The 27,586-nt window shown below is 35.4% G+C and overlaps 1 protein-coding gene across 1 annotated transcript; it reads left to right on the top strand.

The window, feature by feature from the left end:
• The first annotated feature begins 1,373 nt into the window (after positions 1 to 1,373).
• On the top strand, positions 1,374 to 8,380 carry LOC142149642 (uncharacterized). Its single transcript, XM_075204959.1, has 3 exons — positions 1,374 to 1,381; positions 7,255 to 8,031; positions 8,197 to 8,380. Exons 1-3 carry the CDS (start codon positions 1,374 to 1,376, stop codon positions 8,378 to 8,380), a joined length of 969 nt encoding a protein of 322 aa, XP_075061060.1.
• Positions 8,381 to 27,586: the final 19,206 nt, after the last annotated feature.

The raw sequence follows: 27,586 nt of genomic DNA, 5'->3' as shown, positions 1-27,586 counted from the left end.
ATATAGTTCACCACAGATCCCATAGTGCTGGACAATCAGCTTACAAATATAACATACATCTTACAGATATGAAAAACATGAATATAATAAACATATTAACATATACATAAATACATTTAAGTATAACAACATGTACATGGATACTCATAAGGTGGCATACGGCTAGTATGGATACAAGTATGAGTTCCATGTATGAGAGTGAACAAACAGCAGAAGACTTTGCCATATCAGAGTCATATGAGATTGACAGACATGAGGTTTAGGGAATAAAGGACTCTGCCCATGATAGCTTACATTCTAGAGAGAGGGAGTAATGAGAGACAGTTGATGCAGATAGGACATGAGTGGATGAGGTCGACAGAGGAAATAGTTGGAGTGGACATGATGGTCTAGGAGGGAGTGTGGTAGGCAAGCTTGAAGAGATGAGTTTTGAAAGGAATTCCATTGGTTGGAAGCAGATTGGGAGAAGTCTTAGAGATGGGAGTGGAAAAAGGTTTATAGAGCGGGAGAGAGTAGAAGGTCAGAAGTAGAGCACTGTGGTTGAGGTGTCGTCTATCTCTTGATGAGGTCAGAGATGTTTGGAGGGGAAGAGTTTATCATGACAATCGGTTCTTACCACCAGAGATACTCTGAGAATTGCACAAAGCTACATTTGAGGTCTCTCACAAGGGCAACATCAATGCCCTAGAATAATTTCAACCTTAAAAAATGTCAAATTTAGGGAACCAAATTGGATCACTGCTCATCCAGTCCTTCTGTTGACCTTTTTTTAACAAACGTAACACTCTACTTTCCAAAACGGCTGCCATTAACCTTAAATATACACAGTAGACTTCTATGATAAAGCAATCCAAGCTTACTAATGTGAGTCAACAAGCTTAGATCAAAGAAGGTTGTAGAAACTTGGATTCATCAAATTCCAACGAGGCATATTTACTGACCTCATAAAATAATATTTGAATTTTGGACTTTTATTCGTCGCTGTATATTTGTCTGTAATATGGGTATTAGTAGTCACTTTGGCTTTATATGTCTTACATGAAAGTATTATACTTCCATTGTGCCACAATCCTCTAGCTGCACCCCCTAGTGGTTACTCACTATTTGTGCCATAACGACACTCTTCACATTTTATGAGGGTTGTCAGCTGCGTGTGCTCTCTTTCATATGCTTATATGCATATGATAGATATTTCAACCATTAGCTCAAATGAAGTGTTCATTTGTGACTGAAATATATTGGTGTATATATACTGTATGTTATTAAATGTTTTATTGTCTTGTTGTGTTGTATATCTGTATATCAAAAGCATTGTTTTTTTAAGTCAGTTTTATTCAAATATCTGCTGCAGTATGTGATCTAGTCTATGAAAGATGAGAAGGTGAGTAATTTCACAAGCAGAACTGTCTATTCTGAGTGATACCAGGGGAGAGGTAATAGTACACAGGGCAGGTAATAGTACACAGGGGAGGTAATAGTACACAGGGGTGGTAATAGTACACAGGGGAGGTAATAGTACACAGAGGAGAGGTAATAGTACACAGGGGAGGTACAAGTACAAAGGGGAGGTAATAGTACACAGGAGTGGTAATAGTACACATGGTAGAGGTAATAGTACACAGAGGAGAGGTAATAGTACACAGGGGAGGTATAAGTACAAAGGGGAGGTAATAGTACACAGGGGGGAGGTAATAGTACAAAGGAGAGGTAATAGTACTCAGGAGAGGTAATAGTACACAGGAGAGGTAATAGTACACAGGAGAGGAAATAGTACACGGGAGAGGTAAAAGTACACAGGAGAGGTAATAGTACACATGGTAGAGGTAATAGTACACAGAGGAGAGGTAATAGTACACATAAGAGGTAATAGTACACAGGGGAGAGGTAATAGTACACAGGAGAGGTAATAAAACACAGGAGAGGTAATAGTACACAGAAGAGGTAATAGTACACAGGGGAGAGGTAATAGTACACAGGAGAGGTAATAGTACACAGAAGAGGTAATAGTACACAGGGGAGAGGTAATAGTACACAGGAGAGGTAATAGTACACAGAAGAGGTAATAGTACACAGGAGAGGTAATAGTACACAGAAGAGGTAATAGTACACAGGAGAGGTAATAGTACACAGGAGAGGTAATAGTACGCAGGAGAGGTAATAGTACACAGAAGAGGTAATAGTACACAGGGGAGAGGTAATAGTACACAGGGGAGAGGTAATAGTACACAGGAGAGGTAATAGTACACAGAAGAGGTAATAGTACACAGAAGAGGTAATAGTACACAGAAGAGGTAATATTACACAGGGGAGAGGTAATTGTTCAGTAGGTGAACAGTGAAAATTGATACAACATAGTGGAAGAACTATAGAACACAATAATTAGGTAATGAGCACCTAAGGGGTGACGTCCTTTCCTCTGTTTTATATTCTTACACATTTCTTCTATTACTACTGATCACACTTTCATTAAAAGTTTAATATATAACTTGGTAAGAGAATGGTCTGACAAATAAAATATACTTTTAATAGATATAAATAAAAATAGGGATGTAAATGTCTCTATGCTACGACATCAGTGTGGAATGAGAGCGTCTTCAATACAGAATTATATCCCCTTTCCTCCCTGTAATAGTAACACGTTGTTCTGGGAGAGCACCTCATAGAGAGACATATAAAATAAGACATAAACATGAGATAAACTGGGATAACCCACTGGTATTTATATTTATGTGATTTCTCTATCCGCTGAGGATAATACATTTGTGCTTTAAACTGAATAATACTAACAACAGACAGATATATCTGCTTATACCAGGAAGCACCTGTGAATTATCTCAATAAACAAATATAAAGGACAATTGTTAACTTACCTGGAAAAAAATATTAAAGGGCCATCATATGGTGATGGGGATAAAGAACGTAACATGGCTTCATACTAAACCCCACACCCAGTTCTCTTTATAATATGATATGTTTATTAATACAGATGATTATGTACTTTAAAGTCCAAAGACTATATAGAGGATTCACAGCAATCTTTGCATTTTAAATCACATGTTAATTTTATATTTCACTGCTGGAGTTATTGTAAAAAAACATATAGTGTTAAGTTAGTATACAATAAAGATTAGTATTTTACAAGTGTTTAGTTTTTGACCACTTTTTCTACTTTAGTGGACTAATTGTCTATTTGGTTGAGGGGAGCCCCACCCACATCTAAACCTGTAAATTGCTTCATTACTAATGATTAGGTGACAAGTCCATTATCTCCTGTGTAGATATATCACAGCTATGTATGTTCACAGTTTTCATTTAAGTATTAATCTAACTTGCTATAGCTTATTGTTTTTACCATAATATTAGTGAATCTCTTACAAGTTTCACACAGTTTTCCATATATATATATATATATATATATATATATATATATATATGCTGCGTGCAGATTAGAGATGAGCGGGCTCGGATTCCGAAAGGGATCCGAGCACTGTTCGGATATTTCCGGCGGGCAAAAAAAATGAAAACGAGGCTCTGTCGTCCAAGTCTCGCGTCGAATCTCACGAGGGGTGGGAGGGAGGGCCCAGAACAATTCCATCTTGTACCTCTTTTTTTGGCATTATGTGCTCAAGCTACCTCGGTGCAACCTTTTGGCCTAAAAACAATATTGTGAGGTGTTCAGAATAGACTGGAAATTTGTGGAAATGATTGTTATTGAATATTATTGAGTTTAATAATAGCGTAGGAGTGAAAAAAAAACACAAAACAGTTTTTTAGCACTTTTTATGTTTTTTTCAAAATAAATCTGAATCCAAAACCTTAAATCCGAACCAAAACCTTTCGTCAGGTGTTTTGCGAAACAAATCCGAACCCAAAACCTCAAGCAAATTCGAATCCAAAACTCAAAACACGAGACACCAAAAGTGGCTGGTGCACATCCCTAGTGCAGATAAGCTACAACACAAACAGAAAGCATAGCAATTGGTCATGTTAAGACCCAGAAGTGGAGGAATAGGTCGTTAGTTGGTCAGCTTAATATATATTGCAATGTGGAACTAACATAAGAGGTTTTTTTATATAGAAAATCAATTAGCAACAGATTAATTGTATCTGTACCTGAGATGCAGATCATTACTGTATATAATTATTCTTGATATTTAGAACAGGTCTTTCTCTCACGCTCTCTGCATAGACAATAGGTGAGTCCTAGACAAAAGGTCCATTTGTTGACATAACAGGATGTCAGAGACTGTGATGATCTAATTAGAAGATTTTAACACCTGCTGAGGTCTAATTATAATTTATCTATTTATTCAGTGACCTTAGGAATGTTTATATTTCATTTACATGTCAATGAGATTTACATGAGAGACCTGGAGACAAACAGTCTGAGAACCTTCTGGTTATCTTGGTAACTATTGAAGAGAGATGGGGAGGAATGACTATAAATAGGCAGTATCAGCCCTGTGTTAGTGAGTTGGTGGCTGGAGAGCTGGAAGGATGGATCAGTAAGAATGATCAGGAGGGAAAGAGATAGAAGGAGAAATCTTCAGAGTAAGGTAAGTGTATTACGCTTAAGAAGATACATAAACAAATTTTTGTGTATATTATGTTGTAAATAATTTAGTGTTATACATGTGTGATGCGTTTTTACCTTAACAATGTTTTTATAGTTAGTACTGCAACCTAGCAGAATTATAATTTTTTCATTACACTAATTTGCATTGTTTATCCTACAGTACTTTGAATTATCATTATTAAGTATTGTATAGCAATATGAAGCTGGGTTAACATGTCTTGAACTTTAAATATCCTGATAATACACTGTACATTATATGTATCTACTTTCCCACATGGTTGCAGTGTAGTTGAGATATTAATGAACCATTATAAATATTAATGTACATTTATATTATCTTCAAAAAGAAAAAAAGATGCACAAACAGGCTACCCAAATTATATACCACATATCCAATTAATAAGTTAACAAATTATGTTTATTAGCATCCAACATACAAAATTAAAATAAAAAATAGAAAAAGAACCCAATTGCCTTTTATTCATAAAATAAAATAAATGGGTTAATATTTCTCTTGGTGCACACAGCAGAGTATACACATTCATTAGTATCTCCACGAATTGTGTAAATAATTATTTGTCACAGATATATCCTATTCAAAGGAAAAGTCACTCCAAGTGCTAATTGCAGGTATTATTCTATTAGACTACTAGGGAAAACATAACATCCCTCTTATAACTCAGAGGCATAGATGGTGTTATCCAGATCGCTGCTTTCGGGGCAAATAAGATCAATGTTTTACTTAGTATACAGCAATTAGTATATTCAGCCTCCCGAAGTGCTTCATAATTCAGTCTCCCCAGCACCACATAAAACACAGCTCCCCATCTGTTACCTTATCACGGCTCAGTGTATTTGCTGTGTATGATTAGCAACGTCGGGACCCAGGTCTCTCTTTTACCAAATTCAATAAGGACATATGTGACCATTCAGGCTACACTTTTCTGGTCAAACAAATCATTCCTTTTGCGTGTTTCCCTGCATAATCACACTGCAGTTTCTTCAGATATGTGGAATTGACAGTTGAACCAAATTTTAACTTAGAGCAGACCAATTATGGCTTTTTTTTTATCACAGATAACATGTGATACAATCAATTAATTTCCACTAGTATGATATCAAACAGCATGGCAGAAATATTACATATATCATAAAAAAAATAAAACAATAAAAAAATGCTTTATTGTTTTATGATATATATATAGTATAACTGATTTTAATTGGCCTTGAAAGCTGAATGATACCATCTATGCTTCTGATATGTAAGAGGGATATTATTTACTCCCTAACAGTCTAACAGAAGAATACCTGCAATTAGCACTTGAAGTGAAGTTTCCTTTGTATAGGATATATCCGTGATTAGAAACTTTTACACAATTCATGAAAATATTAATGAATGAGAAAAATTCATTGTGTGTACCACTGGAATTATTAACCTTCTTATTTTATTTTATAATTAAAAGGCAGTTGGGTGCTTTTATCTATTTTTTATTTAATTAGGTGGATTTTACTTTAATATTGTATTTTTGGATGTTAATAAAACATTTATTTTTAAATGATTATTTGGATGAAATGTATATTTTTTGGGGAGCCTGTTTTCAATTATTTTTTTTCTTTTTGAAGTTTTGGGTGTTTTAATTTTTGCACAGTAATTTATTATTGGAGCAGCAAATCCCTTCCCAAATAATTAAGAAATTGAACTAAAAACAAAAAATTAAGGAATTAATATTCCATTAAGATCAATTTGATCTGAGTATTTTTAAGTGTTTTAATCATATGAAGTAAGGGTTTTCGGTCTTTGTGCAAATTTGTTGCACAATTGTTTAGGATTAAGGCCCAAAGAGTTTCCTGAGCCAATTTATATAAAATGCACTCAGTGGCCACTTTTTCAGGTATACCTTTCTAGTAATGGAACAGACCAACCTTTAAGTTGCTGCCACATGATTTTCTACCTCATTTTGAACACTTTTAATTCAGTGGTGCACTTATTGTGAATTTTGTTCACAGGAGCATCACCTACAACAAATATGTAAGTTACTTAATTTAATAATGAGAAGGTGGTGAGTACTTCATCACATGTGCGGATAATTCACAGGTTTTTGTTTTGCGTAGGTGTGCAGATAGGCCATCACAGTTTTGTTTTAAGTATTTATGTTTGTTTGACAAAGTACACAAAAATAAAAACAATGGTCAATGACTGGGTCATGTTTGTTAGTGTACAAAATATTGTTGTGTTCCTTACACAATATAACACTACTACTGTTAAAATGCATTCATTAATGTCATTGGCTTCTTACTATAAGTATGCTTTTTTTCTTACAGGTGAATTAATGAGCAGGATCACTCTAAAAACAGACGTTTTGGAAAGCACCCTGTACTCTAAACATCTGCGTGTTCCAAAAAGATACCCTCATCTACAAGTCATATACACTACAGACATAAGTTCTTTATAAACTCTTCCGGATTCACACATTTTTGAACAGAAGAAACCATCTACAAATAAGTTGCAAAGCAATAATACGCTAAAAGCCCTATCTCTGCTCTGAATGTCACAAAAGTTTTGCTTATAAATCACAACTGATCATACATCAGAGGACTCACACAAAAATGAAACCATTTAAATGCTCTGAATGCTACAAGTGTTTTACCACAAAGTCAAATCTTATTGCACATTACAGGATTCACACAGGAGTGAAACCATTTAAATGCTCTGAATGTACCAAGTGCTTTACAGATAATTCAACTCTTGTTGTACATAAGAGGATTCACACAGGGGAGAAACCATTTAAATGCTCTGAATGTAGCAAGTGCTTTACAAATAATTCAACTCTTGTTGCACATAAGAGGATTCACACAGGGGAGAAACCATTTAAATGCTCTGAATGTAGCAAGCATTTTACCAAAAGCTCACATCTTCTTTTACACCAGAGGATTCACACAGGAGAGAAACCATTTAAATGCTCTGAATGTAGCAAGTGTTTTACCCAAAAGTCACATCTTATTAGTCATCACAGGATTCACACAGAAGAGAAACCATTTAAATGCTCTGAATGTAGCAAGCGTTTTGCAACTAATTCAAATCTTGTTGTACATAAGAGGATTCACGCAGTAGAGAAACAATTTAAATGCTCTGAATGTAGCAAGTGCTTTACAAATAATTCAACTCTTGTTGCACATAAGAGGATTCACACAGGGGAGAAACCATTTAAATGCTCTGAATGTAGCAAGTGCTTTACAAATAATTCAACTCTTGTTGTACATACGAGGATTCACACAGGAGAGAAACCATTTAAATGCTCTGAATGTAGCAAGTGTTTTACAGAGAATGCAGTTCTTGTTGCACATAAGAGGATTCACACAGGGGAGAAACCATTTAAATGCTCTGAATGTAGCAAGTTTTTTACCCAAAACTCACATCTCCTTAGACATCACAGGATTCACACAAGAGAGAAACCATTTAAATGCTCTGAATGAAGCAAGTGTTTTACCAAAAATTCAGATGTTATAGACATGGTAGGAGTCACACAGGAGAGAAACCAATTCAATAATCTGAATGTAGCAAGTATTTTGCAAAGAAATCAAATTTTTGCACATCAGAGGATTCACAAAGGAGAGAAACTATTTAAATGCTCTGAATGTAACAAATGTTTTACCCAAATGTCATCTCTTGAAAAACATTGGAAGATTCACACAGGAGAGAAATTATTTGAATGCTCTGAATGTGGAAAGTGTTTTACTCATAATTCATGTTTTGTTGTACATCAGAGGATTCACACAGGAGAGAAAACATTTAAATGGTCTTAATGCAGCAAGTGTTAAATTAAAAGGAAATCACTTGTCACTCAACAAAAGATTCATGCGCAGGAGTCACCCTGAGGTACTGAGTGTAGCATATGTTTCATAAACAAATTATCTGGTTGTATCATCATAATATGCATATAAGGGATATGCAGCTTTAATTGTTTTCAATCTGACAAGTGTTTTATATAACATCAAGGCCATTTTAATGTCAGAGAAGACTATAATGGTCTGGCAAGGGGACTTGGGGGCATTTTCCATCTGGAATGGTCTAACTGTAATGTTCTAGGGCAGCACTACACAATCACACAATGACAATGGGGCAGCCCTTCCTGAGCTCTGTAATATACAGCTGCTCTGCTCATGCAGGTAAAGGAACTAGTAGAATAAAGAACATTCTATCCAGAAGAGAGTTCCAGTAGCTCTTCTCAGTACTGGGATTCCTTCTATGACAGGCAGATCTATGACTACCAAACATATCTAAACTAACACTGCACACTGCCCTGTTCCACAATACATGTGCACCTATTGGTCTCTGTTACATCTCCTTATTATTACCCTCATACCTTTCTATTGCTGTCTTGGTTGCTGTATCCCATAACAACCAATCAGATCATCTCCTTTGTTGTTTTGTGATACTAGAGTGCTAATAGCTGATATCTGGTTGCTATGGGTTATAGCAAATCCTTGTTCTTCACACCATGTTATTAAATAAGCCTCAAGGAGGAGACAATGCTTCCTAGTCTACTTGTAAAGGTCCTTCATATGTATTTCTTAGAGATGCAGATCATACAGCGCTGACCTGCATATAGACGGAAGAACAATGCTAACACAATATCTGTAATTACCATTATATTACTGGCGGCTGTTTCTATAACACTTGATGTTGAATAAAAACAGATCATGATACATGTGGAATTTTTGTTTTTGATTATGGAACTAACATCTTTTTTCAGTATTAATGAATATTGTGCACTCTGCTACATATTAGAAGATGGAACCAGAGGTGATATTTAAGGGGTTGTGTGATGCTGACAATATGAGAACCAATAATAAATACACTGCAAAGACCAGTTATCCTTATTAACATAGAGCAAATGTATTAGAGGGATGTAGCAGAAATGTCTTCAATGAAATTGAAGAAGTTTTGGAATGTAAAATGTCTAAATCATAATGTCGACCAAAATAATGTCAACACGGTAATAATGTCTACACATTATAAATTTCAACATCTAAAATGTGGACACATAATATTGCTGATACGTTTATAATGTCTACACTCTTGTAATGTCGACATAACTAATATCTACACATACATAATGTCGCCCTGTGAAATTTTGACACATAACATATCCAACAGATTTACAATGTCGACATTATATAGTTAAATTGTCAACATCATATAGGAAAATGTACAAGATATTTGGCAAATTATAATTCATTGTATAGCAGACGCATGCAGTCATGTATGTTTATTGTCAGTCATATTTTCTGTATTATCTTAATGATGTGTTGTCCTGTCATTTTATTGACAAAATTGAAATCATTCTTACCCTTCTATTATAGAAATGAATGTACTAAATCTATGTGACTGTTATATGTCGCAAAAAAAATTAACTCAACCATTTATTTCCTTAAAAATGCCACGACCATGTCTATCCTTATAACTGTAAAGTTGATGACAACCAAAGTACACTTTATTGACTTTAGTTTAGTATATATAATAAAGGTAATAAATAGGACGGCCTGCAAATAATTTAAAGTTTTTTAACTTATGGAAACTGCAATTCATTACAGCTCATGCTCATACAGTCATGTCTGCTCATTGTCAGCCATCTTCTTAATGATCATGTGTTGTCATGGCATCTTATGTGAAAAAATTAAAATCACTCTAAATCTGTTGTTGAATAAATGGATGAAGCAAATGTTTGCAACTGTGATATGTCGCAAAAAAAAAACATAATTTAGCGCAAATATTTAATTCCTCAAAAAATCCTATGCCTATACTAATTAATGTAAAGTAATTAACAACCAAATAATACTGTATTGACTTTAGTTTAGTACATCTATTAAAGATTTCTAACTCATATGACATGTAAAGGATTTAAAGTTTTATTATCTGGACTAACAGCAATTAAACACAGTACACCCCATAGTTCTTTTTTTTGTAATTATGATTATTTTCCAGTCTGCCATTAGCATGTGCAGTACAGTACAGAAGACAGGACATAGATATAACAGGGACATACAAGGTAGACAAAATACATGCAGACATGAAAATAAAGGGTATAGAATTATAGAAATTCCATAAGTGGGGCTCAACACGGGAGAAGTCTTGTAGGTGGGAGTGAGAGGTGGTGTAAATAAAGGCAAGTAATTTGAACTGGATTCTGGAGGACACAAGGATCCAATGTAGAGACGGAAAGTGGTGCAGCAGATGTGGATCGGTGAGAGAGGAAGATCGGTCTTGTAGCAGCAGCCCTCTATTTATTACATTCTACAAATTGATAACTAGAATCTGAGTGGTTGCTATGGGCAACATCTCCACTTTTTAAATCTGACGGAAACTCACAGCTTGATAAATTTTCGCCTTAGACTTTGCAGTTAGTAGATCAATAATCACTTTTGTGAGAGCTGTTACAGTGGAATCTTGGGAGTGGAACCCTGACTGCAGAGAGTCAAGAATGGAGTGAGAGGAGAGAAGGTGAGATAGGGGTTTGTACACTAATAGCTCAAGTAGTTTGGAGACAAATGGGAGGAGAGAAATAGGGCAGTAGTTGGAGATGGAGGCTGTATCATCAGAGACTGTATGTGGTAGCTGGAGCTTTATTGTCTAGGGCTGAAGTAAGTATTTTGCTGTAGAAATAGGCAGCCTGATTAGGGCAGGACAATGCAGCCATAGGAGAAAATAGTTGTTTTAATAACAATAAGAAGTTGATTGGGTTAACAGTACTTAGGTGTCAGTGTATATGTGTGGATTTGGGTGCAGGGGACGGGCATGAGGTGAACTGTAAATGATGACTCTGATTAGAATTTATTTCACCTTTTTCCATTTTTTTATTTCTAGATAGATCAGGTAGTTTTGTTTTAATTAACCCTTTCACGCCCACATATCACACATGCTTAGATAGGTCTTGGTCTGACGTTTAATATTACGCTTCAATATAAATCTATATTTTTAATAATATGTCAGGAGGAAGTGCTGGTCTGGGTCATACAGGGTTATGAATGTTTTGCTGTCATAGGAATGGACGGCTGCAGTGCTGAACTGTGACCACAATCATTAGACAGTAGCGGATCCTATGTATCCATGTGCCGGGGATCCCAATAAATAGTGTTTGGCCGTTCCCCATAGAGGGAATATTGATCTGCATCCTGTTATCTCTAAATCTATCACCGGGAGGTGAAGTGTATTAGCCGGAGGTGGTAAAGTCCATAATAAATGCCACAACCAAGATGGCTATGCTCTCTGTGGAGGAAGCAGGGTGACCCCACTGGAGAACCACAAAAGACAATTCTAAATATCCCCTTTCTTTTGTGTATAACTGCAAAATATTCATACACTGTGAAGCAGCGTAATTACTTGGTGTATGTGCACAAGATTATTTACATTTGTTCAAAGGAAACATAATACATGAAATATTGTGTTGTAAAAGTTAGTTATCTGTGTATTTCAATGTTTATATTTGCGTATATTCTACCTAGGGGTTCTTGAATATACAGCCAGGTGTGAGCCATAGATAATGTGGGCTTATTGTTTAATCGCTGGGACATAACAAGCTTTTCAGATTGTTTGGGTTGGGAGGTAGTTTGATTATATTCTCAGTGAGCCCTATTGTGTGGGGACAGATAGGACAAACATGTCCCCAAGTCAGCCCAGACATCATGGCACCATATAGTTCACTATGGGGAGGATTACTACAGCAGGGTATAAAGGTAGGGTGTATACTGAGAGTGGGCTACTTCATTGGAAGGCTGAGCAGGAATTCAGGTTCCATCAGTTTGTTCTTTCCATCATCAGTTTAGCCCACGGTGTGAGTCAGTATGCCAGGCTGTGAGACACGGAGTTATATCCTATTATGACAAAGAACAATAGACTTGGTCGTTACCTCATATTGCTGTCACAGACTTTTTAGCTGCTACATCCCACTAAGTCAAACAGATGAGTGATACAGACATTTAGCGGGTATTTCCCAGAGCATTCTGTAAGCTTTGGGGTTGTTGACTTCCTGGAATCTGGAACTATTCACTGTGTTGTGTGAATTTTAAAATAAAAATCAACTTCTTTCAACCATTTGGAGTTGTGCCCCAGTGATTAGAGAACCCACTGGTGGATACCATCCCTGGTATCTTTACACTCTGCTGAGAGATGTTTTCAGATGAAGCCCAAGTTAAATGTCTGTGCTCCCTCATGTTTGTGGTTCTCCCAAGGGAAAGAGTTGTGAGGGGGAAGGAGAGTGTGATGTGAATATAATATACAAGTGGTGCTAATATGTAAATGTACTGTTTGTTATTAAGGATATTAGTAGTCATCTAGGATTTATATGTCTTGTATAAAAGTATCCTGCTTTCAGCATTGTGCCCTTATATTGTTGTAGATCACCTTGGTGACTTCTAATATCCTTATAACTCACAAGGTGCATAATCCTATATAGGTGCAGCACGTTATAAGGCTGCAGACATCATCTGCTCAGTTCTATGCATGAAGGGTTAAATAAAAACATGAGATTTATGGAATGCTTGAAGGCTTTGACACTGATTTATGTCTGATTGGGAGTGGGGATGTGTTACAGAGGTTGGGAACAGCATAGGAGAAATCCTGATGGTGGGAGTGGGAAGAGGTAATCAGTACGGAGGTTGGGCTGCTGTCATTGGTTGAGTGGAGCAGGTGGGAGGGAGTATGTGAGGAAATGAGGTTGGATATGTTGTGCGGAGAGAAGTGGTTGAGGGCTTTGTAGGTAAGGAGTATGAATTATATTCTGAAGCGGAACTGTCTATTGTGAGTTTTACCAGGGGAGAGGTAATAGGACATAGGAGAGTTGGGGGAAACAGCACAGATACCCTTATATCACTTTATATATATATTATACCATATATTATAGAGTACACACATAATAAGAGCAGCAGCACTCACTTGTATCTTATAAAGATCCGGGGCAGAGGCACAGAGCATAATACAGTATATTACAATCAGGCCAACACTCAGAATGAACACAAAATCATAGTTATTAGGTTAAGCCATTTGAAAAACAAGTTAATTCAGAGGTCGTCCTTTTCTCACTTGTTGTGGTCTTTTAGATCAGCTTGTTAATCAATTGGATCAATCTAATATCTATGATTTTTTGTTTATTCTGAGTGTTGTCCTGCTTGTAATATGCAGGATCTTTTTACATAAACATAGGATCCTCTGCACTCATCAACAACATTATTAATGATATTTTAGATGTAATCTGAACTGTAATCTGAAATTTCCCCTTTCTGAACAGTTCTTACACTAAATATAAACATGCATCACTGTTCAAAAACATATTAACATAATCATTGGAGATTTATATGTGTGTGTTATGTCTAATTTTTTATTGTATCTCCTATTGAGAGTTACTGATGATACTTCGAAAGTACTGCTAAAATACAGAACAGGTCTTTCTGCTCACACCCTCTACATAGACAATAGGTGAATCCTAAACAATAGGTCCATTTGTTGACATAACAGGATTCCAGAAACTGAAGTTATCTAATTAGAAGATTTTACCACCTGCTGAGGTCTAATTATAATTTTCCTTTGTAGTCAGTGACTTTAGGAATATTTAAATCTTATTTACAAGTCGAGGAGGTTTACATGAGAAGCAGCTTTGATGAAAGAAAACACATTTTATAAGACTCTAATTTAAATATCACCTGGAGACAAACAGTCTGAGAATACTTTTTTTGTTATCTGGGAACTGTTGGACAGAGATGGGGAGAAATGACAAAACAATAATGTTCATTTGTAATATATGATGAACATTTACAAAATTTAAATTACACTGTATAAGTTATATGTGTAGAGACAGGAATAGTTTAGCTCTACCATAATATTAAAATCCAACTTTTGTTGTACAATTACTTAAAATTTCGACCCAAATAGTTTCACAAACCAGTCATTGATATATATATATCATGATAATTATATAAACAAACATGAATAAATGAATAAAACTGATAATAAATATAGATTAGCAATAATATATATTCTTTAACAGTACTATGGTGTATATATGTGTGTATTATAACTAAATATTCTCTGAAAGTACTGTGGTATCATGTATGTATTATATCTATATATTCTCTATCAGTACTGTGGTATCATGTGTGTATTATATCTACATATTCTCTATCAGTACTGTGGTATCATGTGTGTATTATATCTACATATTCTCTATCAGTACTGTGGTATCATGTGTGTAATATATCTATATATTCTCTATCAGTACTGTGGTATCATGTGTGTAATATATCTATATATTCTCTATCAGTACTGTGGTATCATGTGTGTAATATATCTATATATTCTCTATCAGTACTGTGGTATCATGTGTGTAATATATATATATATATATATATATATATATATATATATAAATATATATATTCTCTAATCAGTACTGTGGTATCATGTGTGTAATATATCTACATATTCTCTAATAAGTTCTGTGGTATCATGTGTGTAATATATCTATATATTCTCTATCAGTACTGTGATATCATGTGTGTAATATATCTATATATTCTCTATCAGTACTGTGGTATCATGTGTGTAATATATCTATATATTCTCTATCAGTACTGTGGTATCATGTGTGTAATATATCTATATATTCTCTATCAGTACTGTGGTATCATGTGTGTGTTATATCTATATATTCTCTATCAGTACTGTGGTATCATGTGTGTAATATATCTATATATTCTCTATCAGTACTGTGGTATCATGTGTGTAATATATCTATGTATTCTCTATCAGTAATGTGTTGTCATGTATAATATATCTATATATTCTCCATCAGTACTGTGGTATCATGTGTGTAATATATCTATATATTCTCTATCAGTACTGTGGTATCATGTGTGTAATATATCTATATATTCTCTATCAGTACTGTGGTATCATGTGTGTAATATATCTATATATTCTCTATCAGTACTGTGGTATCATGTGTGTATTATATCTATATATTCTCTATCAGTACTGTGGTATCATGTGTGCATTATATCTACATATTCTCTATCAGTACTGTGGTATCATGTGTGTAATATATCTATATATTCTCTATCAGTACTGTGGTATCATGTGTGTAATATATCTATATATTCTCTATCAGTACTGTGATATCATGTGTGTAATATATCTATATATTCTCTATCAGTACTGTGGTATCATGTGTGTAATATATCTATATATTCTCTATCAGTACTGTGGTATCATGTGTGTATTATATCTATATGTGAGGAAAGCCGGATGATAAGGACCCAGTATTAGAAGTCATTATACATCTGCTATGAACATTACCCTATGTTAGGCTCACACACCAATATACCTGTAATCATTAAATTACACGACTGGTGAAGTCACAGGGTTGAAATGTTATTATTACACAACGTGTGGCTGTCATATTTTATGTTGTGATATTATCTGTGATTTATAGTATATTGAGATGTAGGGCAGATTCATCCAGGAACACGGGTCTATTTGTGTGACGTTTCTTGCGTAAAATAGTTCTACGCATGTGGCTGAATGAGACTTATGACAATGAACACAACTGCAGGTAATTCATTCTAATTGTAATTAATTTGTATTAATAATTATGACATTAAGTGTAATAAATTTAATGTATCACATTTTTTTTGCATGCATTCTGATGGGACTTTATGTTGCACATATACATGTGTGTATCCTGCAGTGTGTTCTGTCTGTATAACATACAACAAGTACTGTTTAGACATAGTGCACTTATACCCATCTTTCCAGGCTTACCAACCGGTCTTTTTGGGAATTGGCTGCCACCGACACATTGGGAAGTGTACAAAGGTGTAGAACTATGAATGGACTTATGAACATTATCTGAAAATTCAGTTAAGCACCACATTGTATCCAGTTATTGTTTGTATATTATTTGTATATACTGTATTAGATTATATACATACTATATAATATAATATATACTATATATATTATATATTATATTGTATATCAACAATATACATATAATATGTAATATAACATAACATAATACTGATACACTATATTATGTGACTCCAGAGTCCCTCATTTTATTTATCACATTTTCTTCTTAAGTATTTGTATTGTCTAATGTGTTCACAGGAGCAGCACCTACATCTAATTATATAAATCCCTTCATTAATAGTGAGTAGGTGACGAGTCCATTGTCTCCTGTGTTGATATATTACAGCTTCTAGTCTTGTGTGGATGTACAGATAAACCATCACAGTGTGTAATATTAATCCTACTTTTAATACCTTGGTGTTTTTACCATACTATTAGTGCCTTCCCTCAGTGTATTTTATCTGATATTGTAAATACTTTCTTGGCTGGTTGAGGATGTACAAGATCTGAGTCTTTGTCTTGAGGATAATTTGTATTTATGGCATTTAATTTTATATTATGGTTTATTTTTAACAGTGAATCATGTTGAAATCAGAGTTAGTGCTGCCTAGACAATAGATAAATACTAAACAAAAGGTCAATTTGTTGACATAAGAGGATGTCAGAGACTGTGATAACCTCATTAGAATTGAAGATATTACCAAGTGTGTCAAGGTCTAATTAGAATTTCCCTTTGTAGTAAGTGACCTTAGGAATGTTTATACCTCATTTACATGTCAATGAGATTTACATGAGAGACCTGGAGACAAACAGTCTGAGAACCTTCTGGTCATCCCGGGAACTATTGAAGAGAGATGGGGAGGAATGACTATAAATAGGCAGTATCAGCCCAGTGTTAGTGAGTTGGTGGCTGGAGAGCTGGAAGGATGGAACAGTAAGAATGATCAGGAGGGAAAGAGAAGGAGAAATCTTCACAATAAGGTAATTATATTATACATAAGAATATACTGATATATACACAAACATTTATAGGTATTAAATTGTAGATATTGTATTGTACATATGGGATGTGTTTTTGTTGTAAAAATATGTATATCGTTATTATTGCAATCTAACAGCATTATAATTATTAGAGTGCACTACTGTACATTGTATATTCTGTACATTGTATTATCTATTAGTAAATATTGTATTGTAAAACAAAGCTGTGTTACATGTGTTCAACTTTATATATCCTGATAATACACTGTACATTATTTGTATCTGCTTTATACTTATGGTACAGTGTAATTAGATATACATGAACCATTACAATATTAATGTACATTTGTAATATATGTGCAAATATATTTATTGACATTTCGACATTTTCACCTTCAAATTGTATGAGTCATATAAGTATGGACAGGAATAATTTAGATCTCCCATAATCATAAAAGCCAAATTTTGTTGCACAATTTTTTCATGAACCAACCATTGTATATATGATAATGAATTTAGTGTGACAATAATTCTATAACTAAACACACATAGATAGAGCGATAGATATATTTATGAACTGATTGGCCAATTTACTCGGTACTGGAAGAGAATTTATAACACAGCACTGAGGAATTAATTAACCTAATCCTAACAAGGAGGAGTTCATGAAAATAAATATAAACTAATAACTTGATTAACTTAAGACTACAACAAGTTAATAGTAAATTGCACAATTCTTGTTACACTTGTAAAATTATCATTTGATCCACACATATCAACATAAATATTATATTGCTATCAATCTTTGTTTAAAGGTTTAAATCCCTTTTTAAAAAAATCCTATTGATCACCAGCTGCTTAGATTGAGGATAGCGAGCTTATACCAATGGTTTCATCTTAACAAACCTCATTTATCACCAGCTGTTCAGACTGATAATAATGTACTTTGAGCCTCTAGGTTACATTTTATAATAACTACAGGAGACCACATATACATTGTAAGATGAGTGCACTGATCAGAAGTTGAAAAAAATACAATAATTATCTTGTTATGTGTGGATCAATTAATACATTGTCCAGTATAACAATTATTGTTCAATTTATTATTATTTTGTTTTAGTATTTTTTTTATAAAGTAATAAATTTATTATTCTTTCCATGAACTCATTCCTGTACAGATTAGGTTAATTGATGTTAATGGCTGCACGGTGGCTCAGTGGTTAGCACTGGGGTCATGAGTTCAATTCCCGACCATGGCCTTATCTTTGAGGAGTTTGTATGTTCTCCCCGTGTTTGCGTGGGTTTCCTCCGGGTGCTCCGGTTTCCTCCCACATTCCAAAAACATACTGGTAGGTTAATTGGCCGCTAACAAATTGACCCTAGTCTGTGTGTGTGTGTATGTTAGGGAATTTAGACTGTAAGCTCCAATGGGGCAGGGACTGATGTGAATGAGTTCTCTGTACAGCGCTGTGCAATTAGTGGCGCTATATAAATAAATGGCAATAATTGATTCCTCAGCACTATGTTATAAATTCTCTTACAGTACATGTTTCTAAGCAAACTCTCACAGAGGAGAAGTTAATTAATTCTGAATCCATTAGTAAATATTTATTATATACCTAATACTCTCAGTGCCAGAGGACACAGTTGTGTTATTTTATTAGGTACCTTTCTTGTTCTGGGTAGGACAACCAGTTAAGTTGCTGCCACCTGATTCACTAATTAGATGTGTGCAGTACTCAAGTGTGCTTCATTTTTTTCATTTTTTCTTCCTTAGTGTACTCATTGTCCATTTTGTTTATCGGAGCACCACCTTTAATTAAATATGTTAATTGCTTCTTTAATGGTGAGTAAATGGCATGTCTATTATATCCTGTGCGGATATATTACAGCTTTGTGTCTTGTGTGGGAGTACCGATACACCTTAACAGTTTTCATTTAAGTATGTAATATTAATACTACTTTTAATACCTTTGTGTTATAACTATACTACTAGTGCTCTTCCTTTGTGTTCTTCAACTGATTTTGTTAGTCTGTTTTTCTGCTGGTCATGGACGAACAATAAGGATAAGCTGAGTCTTTATCTTGATGACTATTTGTATTTATTATATTATGTTTTATAGAAATATGATATTTGAATTTATTACGAATTTCAGTAACAGGATGTCAAAGACTGTGATGTTCTAATTAAATTACAAGATCTTACCCTCTGCCAATGTCCAGTTATAATTTTCCTTTTTAGTAAGTGGCCTTTGGAATGTTTATACCTTATTTACAAGTCAATGAGGTTTATATGAGAAGCTGTTATGATTAAAGAAAATTTCAATATTTGTTTATACCCTAATTTAAATTTCACCTGAGAATAGTCTGAGAACCTTCTAGTCATCCTGGGAACTATTGAAGAGAGATTGAGAGGAATGACTATAAATAGGCAGTATCAGCCCAGTGTTAGTGAGTTAGTGGCTGGAGAGCTGGAAGGATGGAATAGTAAGAAAGATCAGGAGGGAAAGAGATAGAAGGAAAAATCTTCAGAGTATGGTAATTATATTACGCATAAGTAGATACATAAACAAATTTTTGTGTATATTATGTTGTAAATATTGTAGTGTTATACATGTGTGATGCATTTTTGCCATAACAATGTTTCTACTGTTAGTACTACAACCTAACATATTTATAATTATTTAATTACACTACTGTACATTGTTTATTCTGTACTTTGTATTATCTTTAGTAAATATTGTATAACAAAATAAATCTGGGTTAACATGCCTTGAACTTTAAAAATCTGATAATACACTGTACATTATATGTATCTACTTTACCACATGATTGAAGTGTAGTTAGATATTCATGAACCATTATAAATATCAATGTATTCATATTATCTTCAAAATGAAAAAATGAAGCACAAACAGGCTAACCAAATTATATAATTTTAGAAGAAAATACCGCTGCACTAGGTATCGCTACCAGTTTAATAATATCTATAACTTCTAAGATTGAAAATTGTATCTTTACTGGTGGGTGCACTCCTACACCAACACTAATGTAGAGACAAAAAGGAGAAGGATAGGGAAGAATTGTGTAATTGGAGGCACTCAGCGATCATAGTTACTAAAATATCTATGTCTCTATTAATATACATTAAAATAATCCCTCCTAGTTCAGATAGCGAAATATTAAAATAATTGTGACTATAATTGTGAGTTAAAATAGCAGAACTTGCTATGCCCTGCTACTTTATACCAACATATATAAATTGTCAATGTATGATATTATTAGTCACTCTCTTATTGAAAACGTTTTGTTATTCTGAGGTAACATTCATTAATAAAGATATATGTGGTGTGAATTGATTATTGCGGTGACGGTTGTTCAATAAGGACCTTTACATTGCTTCAATTCACTCTGAAGCAGTTAATTTATAAATGACACAATGTATTGTCACTTTGGTCTTTTAGAGTGGTTAATTAATCACTGTTCATACCACTGATGTAATAAAGACTACATATAGATTTGAAATGTGTCCGTTATTGTTGACCTATCCAGTACATATACGTATTATCTTGTAAAGCCCAGTAAGGGTTAAACTTTAATATGCTCAGACCCAGCTGTTAATCCACAAGTTTAGACCGTTCTATCTATATATGGTAATATACCAAGGACTAAGCAGACTACAGAGTTAGCATGTGCTCTCTGATCTAGCAGTATATGCTGGTAATACTGATAATGTATTGTTCCATTTATCATTAAGTGGATTAGTTTTGTTATTGTAGGTCAGTCACCTATATGTTAAGTGAATGTCCTTCTAAGTTACAGCCATATCGTTTAGCCGTCACACGCATACACACACACATCTATAATATCTATCACCCATATAGGGTTGATGTATCCTGAGAATTATTAAGTTTAAACAATTTATAACAGAGAGTGAATGGGAGCAGTAGCAGGGTAAACGCCAACGCGCGTTTCGCTACATGCTTTTTCAAGGCTAACCAGAAACAGTGAGGAGTAAACATATTTATGCAGTAGTTCACGCCTACTAGTATGACGTGTAACGTTATGATAGGCGGAACTCCGTGACAAGCAATTCTATTGATCGACAGTTGCTGCAGCCAATCCTATTAATTGGATTAGCATTAATCCGCCCCTTGTAATCAATCATTGGAAGATCGTCATTCCCGGCTGTCAGCATGTAAACAAAGAGTGTATAATAACTGAATTGAGACTGATTGTATCTACATTTGATCCCTCCTGGATCCTACCTAAATTAGATGTCAATATTACCCTATATACTAAGCAGCATATACAAGAATGATAGTGATAAATAACTATAGTAAGTATGAGATAAATGCGCAAAATAATTATCCTCATCTGAAATTAAAGAGGAGATATAGTATATATATTAATATTGGTGTGGGATTTAGACACCTATCCCAGTGAAATAATATAAAAGTGAAAGTGATGAATAAAAATAAGACTGTACAAAAATTTGTACAGATAAAAGTGACTACTATGTGAGAATCAAAAAATATGAGGATCGGTATGATTATCATTTCTAGGTAGTACCTATATTAGGAGTTGTTGACATAGAAATATATAGACACTAAATTCAGAATAATTGTGTCTGTATTTAAACCTTCATGGATCCTACCTAAATTGGATATATTACATCCCATATATTCAGGTAAGTGTATAAATTTAATTAATTATGATCAGTGTAAAGCAAATTTAAAATGTGCAAGGAAGATCCTCATATAAAACTAACGGAGGAATAATTTATGTGAACCAATCGTAATAATAATGCAGGATTGAATATCTACACCATATTGATTAATTATGAAGGTGAATAATTCTGATGAATGAAATATGGGGCTATACTAACAAGATGTATTGATTGCAGATGCTATATATACATTTTAGAATATAAAAATAACAAAATTGTCATTTATAGGTAGACCATAAGATTATTTGAATCATTCAGACCGTTTGGAATCAGACTATTTATCATAAAGATTTGTCTCGCCTCTCGTTTAAGGAGTTCTTGATGAAAATTACCCCCACGAATCCCTAGAGAGACCTTTTCCATGGCAAAGGCCTGTAGTTGTTTGGGATTACTTCCATGATATGACAAAAAATGCTTTGCCACTGTTGTCAAAGGTTTAAATTTTTCTTTGTTCCGGGAAGCATTTTTAATATTGTTTACATGTTCTAAAAGACGTTTCTTAAACGGCCTGCTTGTCATGCCGATATATTTCAACCTACACGGGCAAGTTAAACAATATATTACGCCAATAGAGTTGCAGTTCAAAAAATCTGTTATTGGCCAAATTTTGGAATACCGATCAGTGTATTCTTTAGTTTGTATACAAAACTCACATGCCTTACATGTACCACATTTGAAAAATCCAACAGTCTTCCTAGTAATCTTATTGTTGGACCTAAAATGACTGTGTACCAGTTGGTCCTTGAGATTCTTAGATCTCTTCCAGGTCATGGAAACTCTGTTGTCCAAAATTTGCTTAAGATCATCATCTAGCAATAATACATTCCAGTGTTTCTGAAAGATCTCTGAAATTTCCTTCCATTCATTACAGATTGACCCAATCATTCTTACTCCAGAATCCCGAACTCTTACTTTAGGAGATGGATAAATTAATGTTTCTCTGTTTCTTTCTTGAACCGAATGGGCTGCTTTCCGTATAACTTTATTGCTATAGCCACGTCGTTTTAATCTTGTCTGTAATTCCTGAGATCTAACCTGAAAAGTGTTATCGTCTGAACAGTTACGTTTCGTCCTAAGAAGTTCACCCTTAGGTAGACCTCTAAGAACAGGGGGAAAGTGTGAGCTAGTATAGTGTAACAGACTGTTAGTGGCTGTGGACTTTCTATAGATATCAGTACACAGTCTGCCTTCACTATTGATTTGTATTTTCAAATCAAGGAAATTGATAGTATTTTGGTGTATATCTGAAGTCAATTTCAAATTAAGATGGTTTATATTCAGAATTCCAATGAATTCATGAAATATATTCTCCTGCCCATCCCACAAAATCAAAATATCGTCTATGTAACGTAGCCATAATAATATATGTCTAGTGTATTTCTCATTGACCTCATTAAACACATATTGATGTTCCCACCAACCAAGAAAAATATTAGCATACGTCGGTGCACAAGATGTGCCCATAGCGGTTCCTCTGGTCTGCAGAAAGAATTTGTCCTCAAATAGAAAATAGTTCTTAGTTAGAACAAAATCAAGAAGTTCAATAAGGAATGTATTAAATTCACTGTGGGTCTTCATGTTCAAGAAATGCTGAACTGCCAAGATGCCATATTGGTGTAATATATTAGTATACAGAGATTCTACATCAAGAGATGCTAACATGGTCTTACTGTCAACAGATAGATCATAGATCTTGGATAATACGTCTAGGGTATCTCTTGTATATGGTGGTAATCCTGTTACAAATTCTCGTAAATGTTGATCTACAAACTGACTAGCTTTCTCAGTTAAACTTCCAACCCCAGAGACTATGGGTCTCCCTGGTGGAACTTTGTCATTCTTATGAATTTTAGGTAAGGCATAAAGGGTTGGAATCCTTGGGTTTTCTACCTCAAGAAAATCGTAATCTGTTTTTGATATTACTCCATTATGGAAAGCTCGTTTTATCAAGTTCATATACATTGTTCTAAAGTTTGCAGTGGGATTGAAAATGAGTCTTTTATAGCATGAGGTATCCCCCAATTGACGATATATTTCCGCCTTATACATTGATGTTGGCCATAGAACAATGTTCCCCCCTTTATCCGAGGGTTTGATTACTATATCATCCCATGTTTCTAAATCCCTTAGGGCATTCCTTTCTTGTACAGTAAGGTTGTGTTTAGATTGTAGACGTTTAGGTCTATCCATTAATTTGTCAAGATCCATTGATACTAGATCTCTGTATATTCTGGCTTGTGGGCATATTGATAGGTCAGGAGAAAATTTAGATTTTTTCTTAAGTTGTGAACCTACAGTATTAATGTCATTTTGTGGACATACATCAAAATCAGTATCCAATTCCTGTAAAATCTGTAAGGCCTGTCTGTCCTCCTCAGTTTCTAGACCAGATACTTGTGCAGTAGCATCGTTTACTCCTGAATTGAATCTCTCTTTATTACTGAAGAATTTTTTAAGAAGAAGTTTCCTTATGAATAACATAAGGTCTTTTTCCCATTCGAATCTATTGAACGTTTTAGTCAGAGAAAACGTTAATCCCTTACTTAATACTTGAATATGTGAAGCATCAAGTTGTCTATCTGATAAATTTATAATTCTCAAAGACAGCATTAATCCGCCCCTTGTAATCAATCATTGGAAGATCGTCATTCCCGGCTGTCAGCATGTAAACAAAGAGTGTATAATAACTGAATTCAGACTGATTGTATCTACATTTGATCCCTCCTGGATCCTACCTAAATTAGATGTCAATATTACTGTCACTCACCGGACTGTGAGTGCTTCTTCCCGTACAATTAGGAAACGTGGCCGTCCTCCATCCTGAGGGTCTGCGCATGCGCAGCCCTTTCAAACACTTCAGTACCTGTCCCTTTAACTTAATTGGCAGATCAGGCAACACTCCCTATATTAAGCACCTGTGGTCAATACCACGTTGCCTGATCTTGGAGTCTCATTCCCCATGAGCCTCTGAAGGTGTTCCTGTGTTTCCTCGTGTATTCAGCGCTGCTGATTCCTGTGGTTTCCAAACCACTTCTACCCCTGTGGTTTCCAGACCACTTCTACTCCTGTGGTTTCCTAACCACTTCAACCCTCCTGTGTATCATCGTGACTGTTAGCTGATTCCTATCCGCTGCCTCCGTGCACTACAGTCTTCAAGCCACTTCAACTCTGCTATGTATCATCGTGACTGTTAGCTGATTCCTATCCGCTGCCTCCGTGCACTACAGTCTTCAATCTACTTCAACTCACCTGTGTGCCATCATGACTGTTAGCTGATTCCTATCCGCTGCCTCCGTGCACTACAGTCTTCATCTACTTCAACTCGCCTGTGTTTCATCGTGACTGTTTGGCTGATTCATATCCGCTGCCTTCGTGCGCTTCAGTCTTCAGCTCATCTCATCTCTCCCGTGTTTCCTCGAGACTGCTACAACTGATTCCTATCCGCTACTCTCCGTGCTCAACAGTTCCAGCTCAGCTCTGCTCTCCCGTGTTTCATCGTTGCTGCACCTGCTGGTTGCTATCCGCTACCTCCGTGTATCTGCAGAGTCCTGCTGCTGCTACTCCTCAGTTCTACTCGTCCTACAACAGCTGACCCGCTCTCCGTGCTTCTCCGTGTTCCCGCTGGTCTCTACTCGCCAGTCTGCATCAGATCTGCGCCTCACTGTTTTCATCTCATCTAGACCATCGCTACTCTTCAGGGTCCTCCAGGAGTCCAGTTCTACATACTACTGCTTCCTGAGTATTTGTTCCCCTGCTGGTCTACCTACCTGTGCGCTGCACCTACTTGATTACCGCTTCACCCCTCCAGGGACTTCGCATCCTGCCGGCCTCCAGCCGTTCAGGTATCTCTGCACTCCTGTCTGACAGCCTGCTTCTGAACCACGGTATGCATACTTCTCATTGACTGTGCTGGTGTATTGCATATCTTGCTGGACTGAGTTTGTTCTCCTCTGGAGTTTACTATCCGCTGAGACTATTGCCATCATTGACTGTGTTATCTTGTGCCGGATTACCTCAAGTGACTTTCTATTATTGCAGTGCTGTTCAGTCATTAATATATTGTGCATGTTATTGTGGATCAAGTTTAAGGTGCCCGTGTATCCCCTGTATTGCAGTCTCTCCCCGTGCTCCTCCTCACATATATATTCAGTGGTACAACTTGCTAGAGGCAGACCACTGATCCCTGTTTCCTGTGTCACCTGTTCCAGTATCCTCTCACATAGCAGTGGTACAACTTGCTAACGCAGACCACTGACTCCCCGGATACCTCCACTTGGATTCCATTCCTTCACTCAGACAGCGGTACAACTTGCTATCCGCAGACCGCTGACTCTCATCACCTCCTCGTTTCTGTTGGACATTCCTCCTCACTATAGCAGTGGTACAACTTGCTACCGCAGACCACTGACTACCTTCACGTGTCCTTTGTCCATACAGTTCCTCGTGTATTTCTACATCCATATTACCAGTGCTGCTAGTCATAGACTTTCCTGAGCATCTCCATCATCTGCTATTTCCTGTTCCGTGATCACCCTGCTACCAGAGTACCATATTACCATCTATACTGCTCTGGTAAGCCTATCACCTGGTGATCCCTGGGTAAAGACTCCTAGTGCCCGTGACAATTACCCTATATACAGCAGCATATACAAGAATGATAGTGATAAATAACTATAGTAAGTATGAGATAAATGCGCAAAATAATTATCCTCATCTGAAATTAAAGAGGAGATATAGTATATATATTAATATTGGTGTGGGATTTAGACACCTATCCCAGTGAAATAATGTAAAAGTGAAAGTGATGAATAAAAATAAGACTGTACAAAAATTTGTACAGATAAAACCTACTGTTGGAACAATACACTAGGGATTTAGCCAGACTGGGAGAAAAATTGAAGGAGTTTGAAGGATTAGATCGTTTTAAGAAAGCCTATGACAAAATAAAGGAAGATCTAGATGAATATGATAAATTTATCATGGAGAAAAAACGTACAAAATTCATACGTGATAAAAATGATTATGCCCAAAATAAAATATCTAAATGGGATTCTCGTAAATTTAAGAGACCAACTACTTCCTTCAGTACCTCGGAAATGGAATCTTCTGAGGGTGAGGTATCTGAAACCTCTCCTAGAAATAGAGATCACACTCTACAATCTAGAGATTTTTTAGGACGAGGTTCAAGAGATATGGAAGGAGGAGGTCCTGTACAAACAAACCGATACGAAGGGGTAGGGGTAAAATCCAAAGACAAGAAAAGGAAGCAGATGGAAGGATTAGAAGGTCCCCAAACCTTTCGGAGGAACAACAGACGACAGAGATAAGCGAGGATACTTTGAGAATTTTAAATTTATCAGATAGACAACTTGATGCTTCACATATTCAAGTATTAAGT

This window comes from Mixophyes fleayi, chromosome 4 (genome assembly GCF_038048845.1).
Source record: "Mixophyes fleayi isolate aMixFle1 chromosome 4, aMixFle1.hap1, whole genome shotgun sequence".
In the NCBI taxonomy this organism is placed as follows: Eukaryota; Metazoa; Chordata; class Amphibia; order Anura; family Limnodynastidae; genus Mixophyes; species Mixophyes fleayi.
This window is presented reverse-complemented; position numbering and strand designations above follow the sequence as displayed.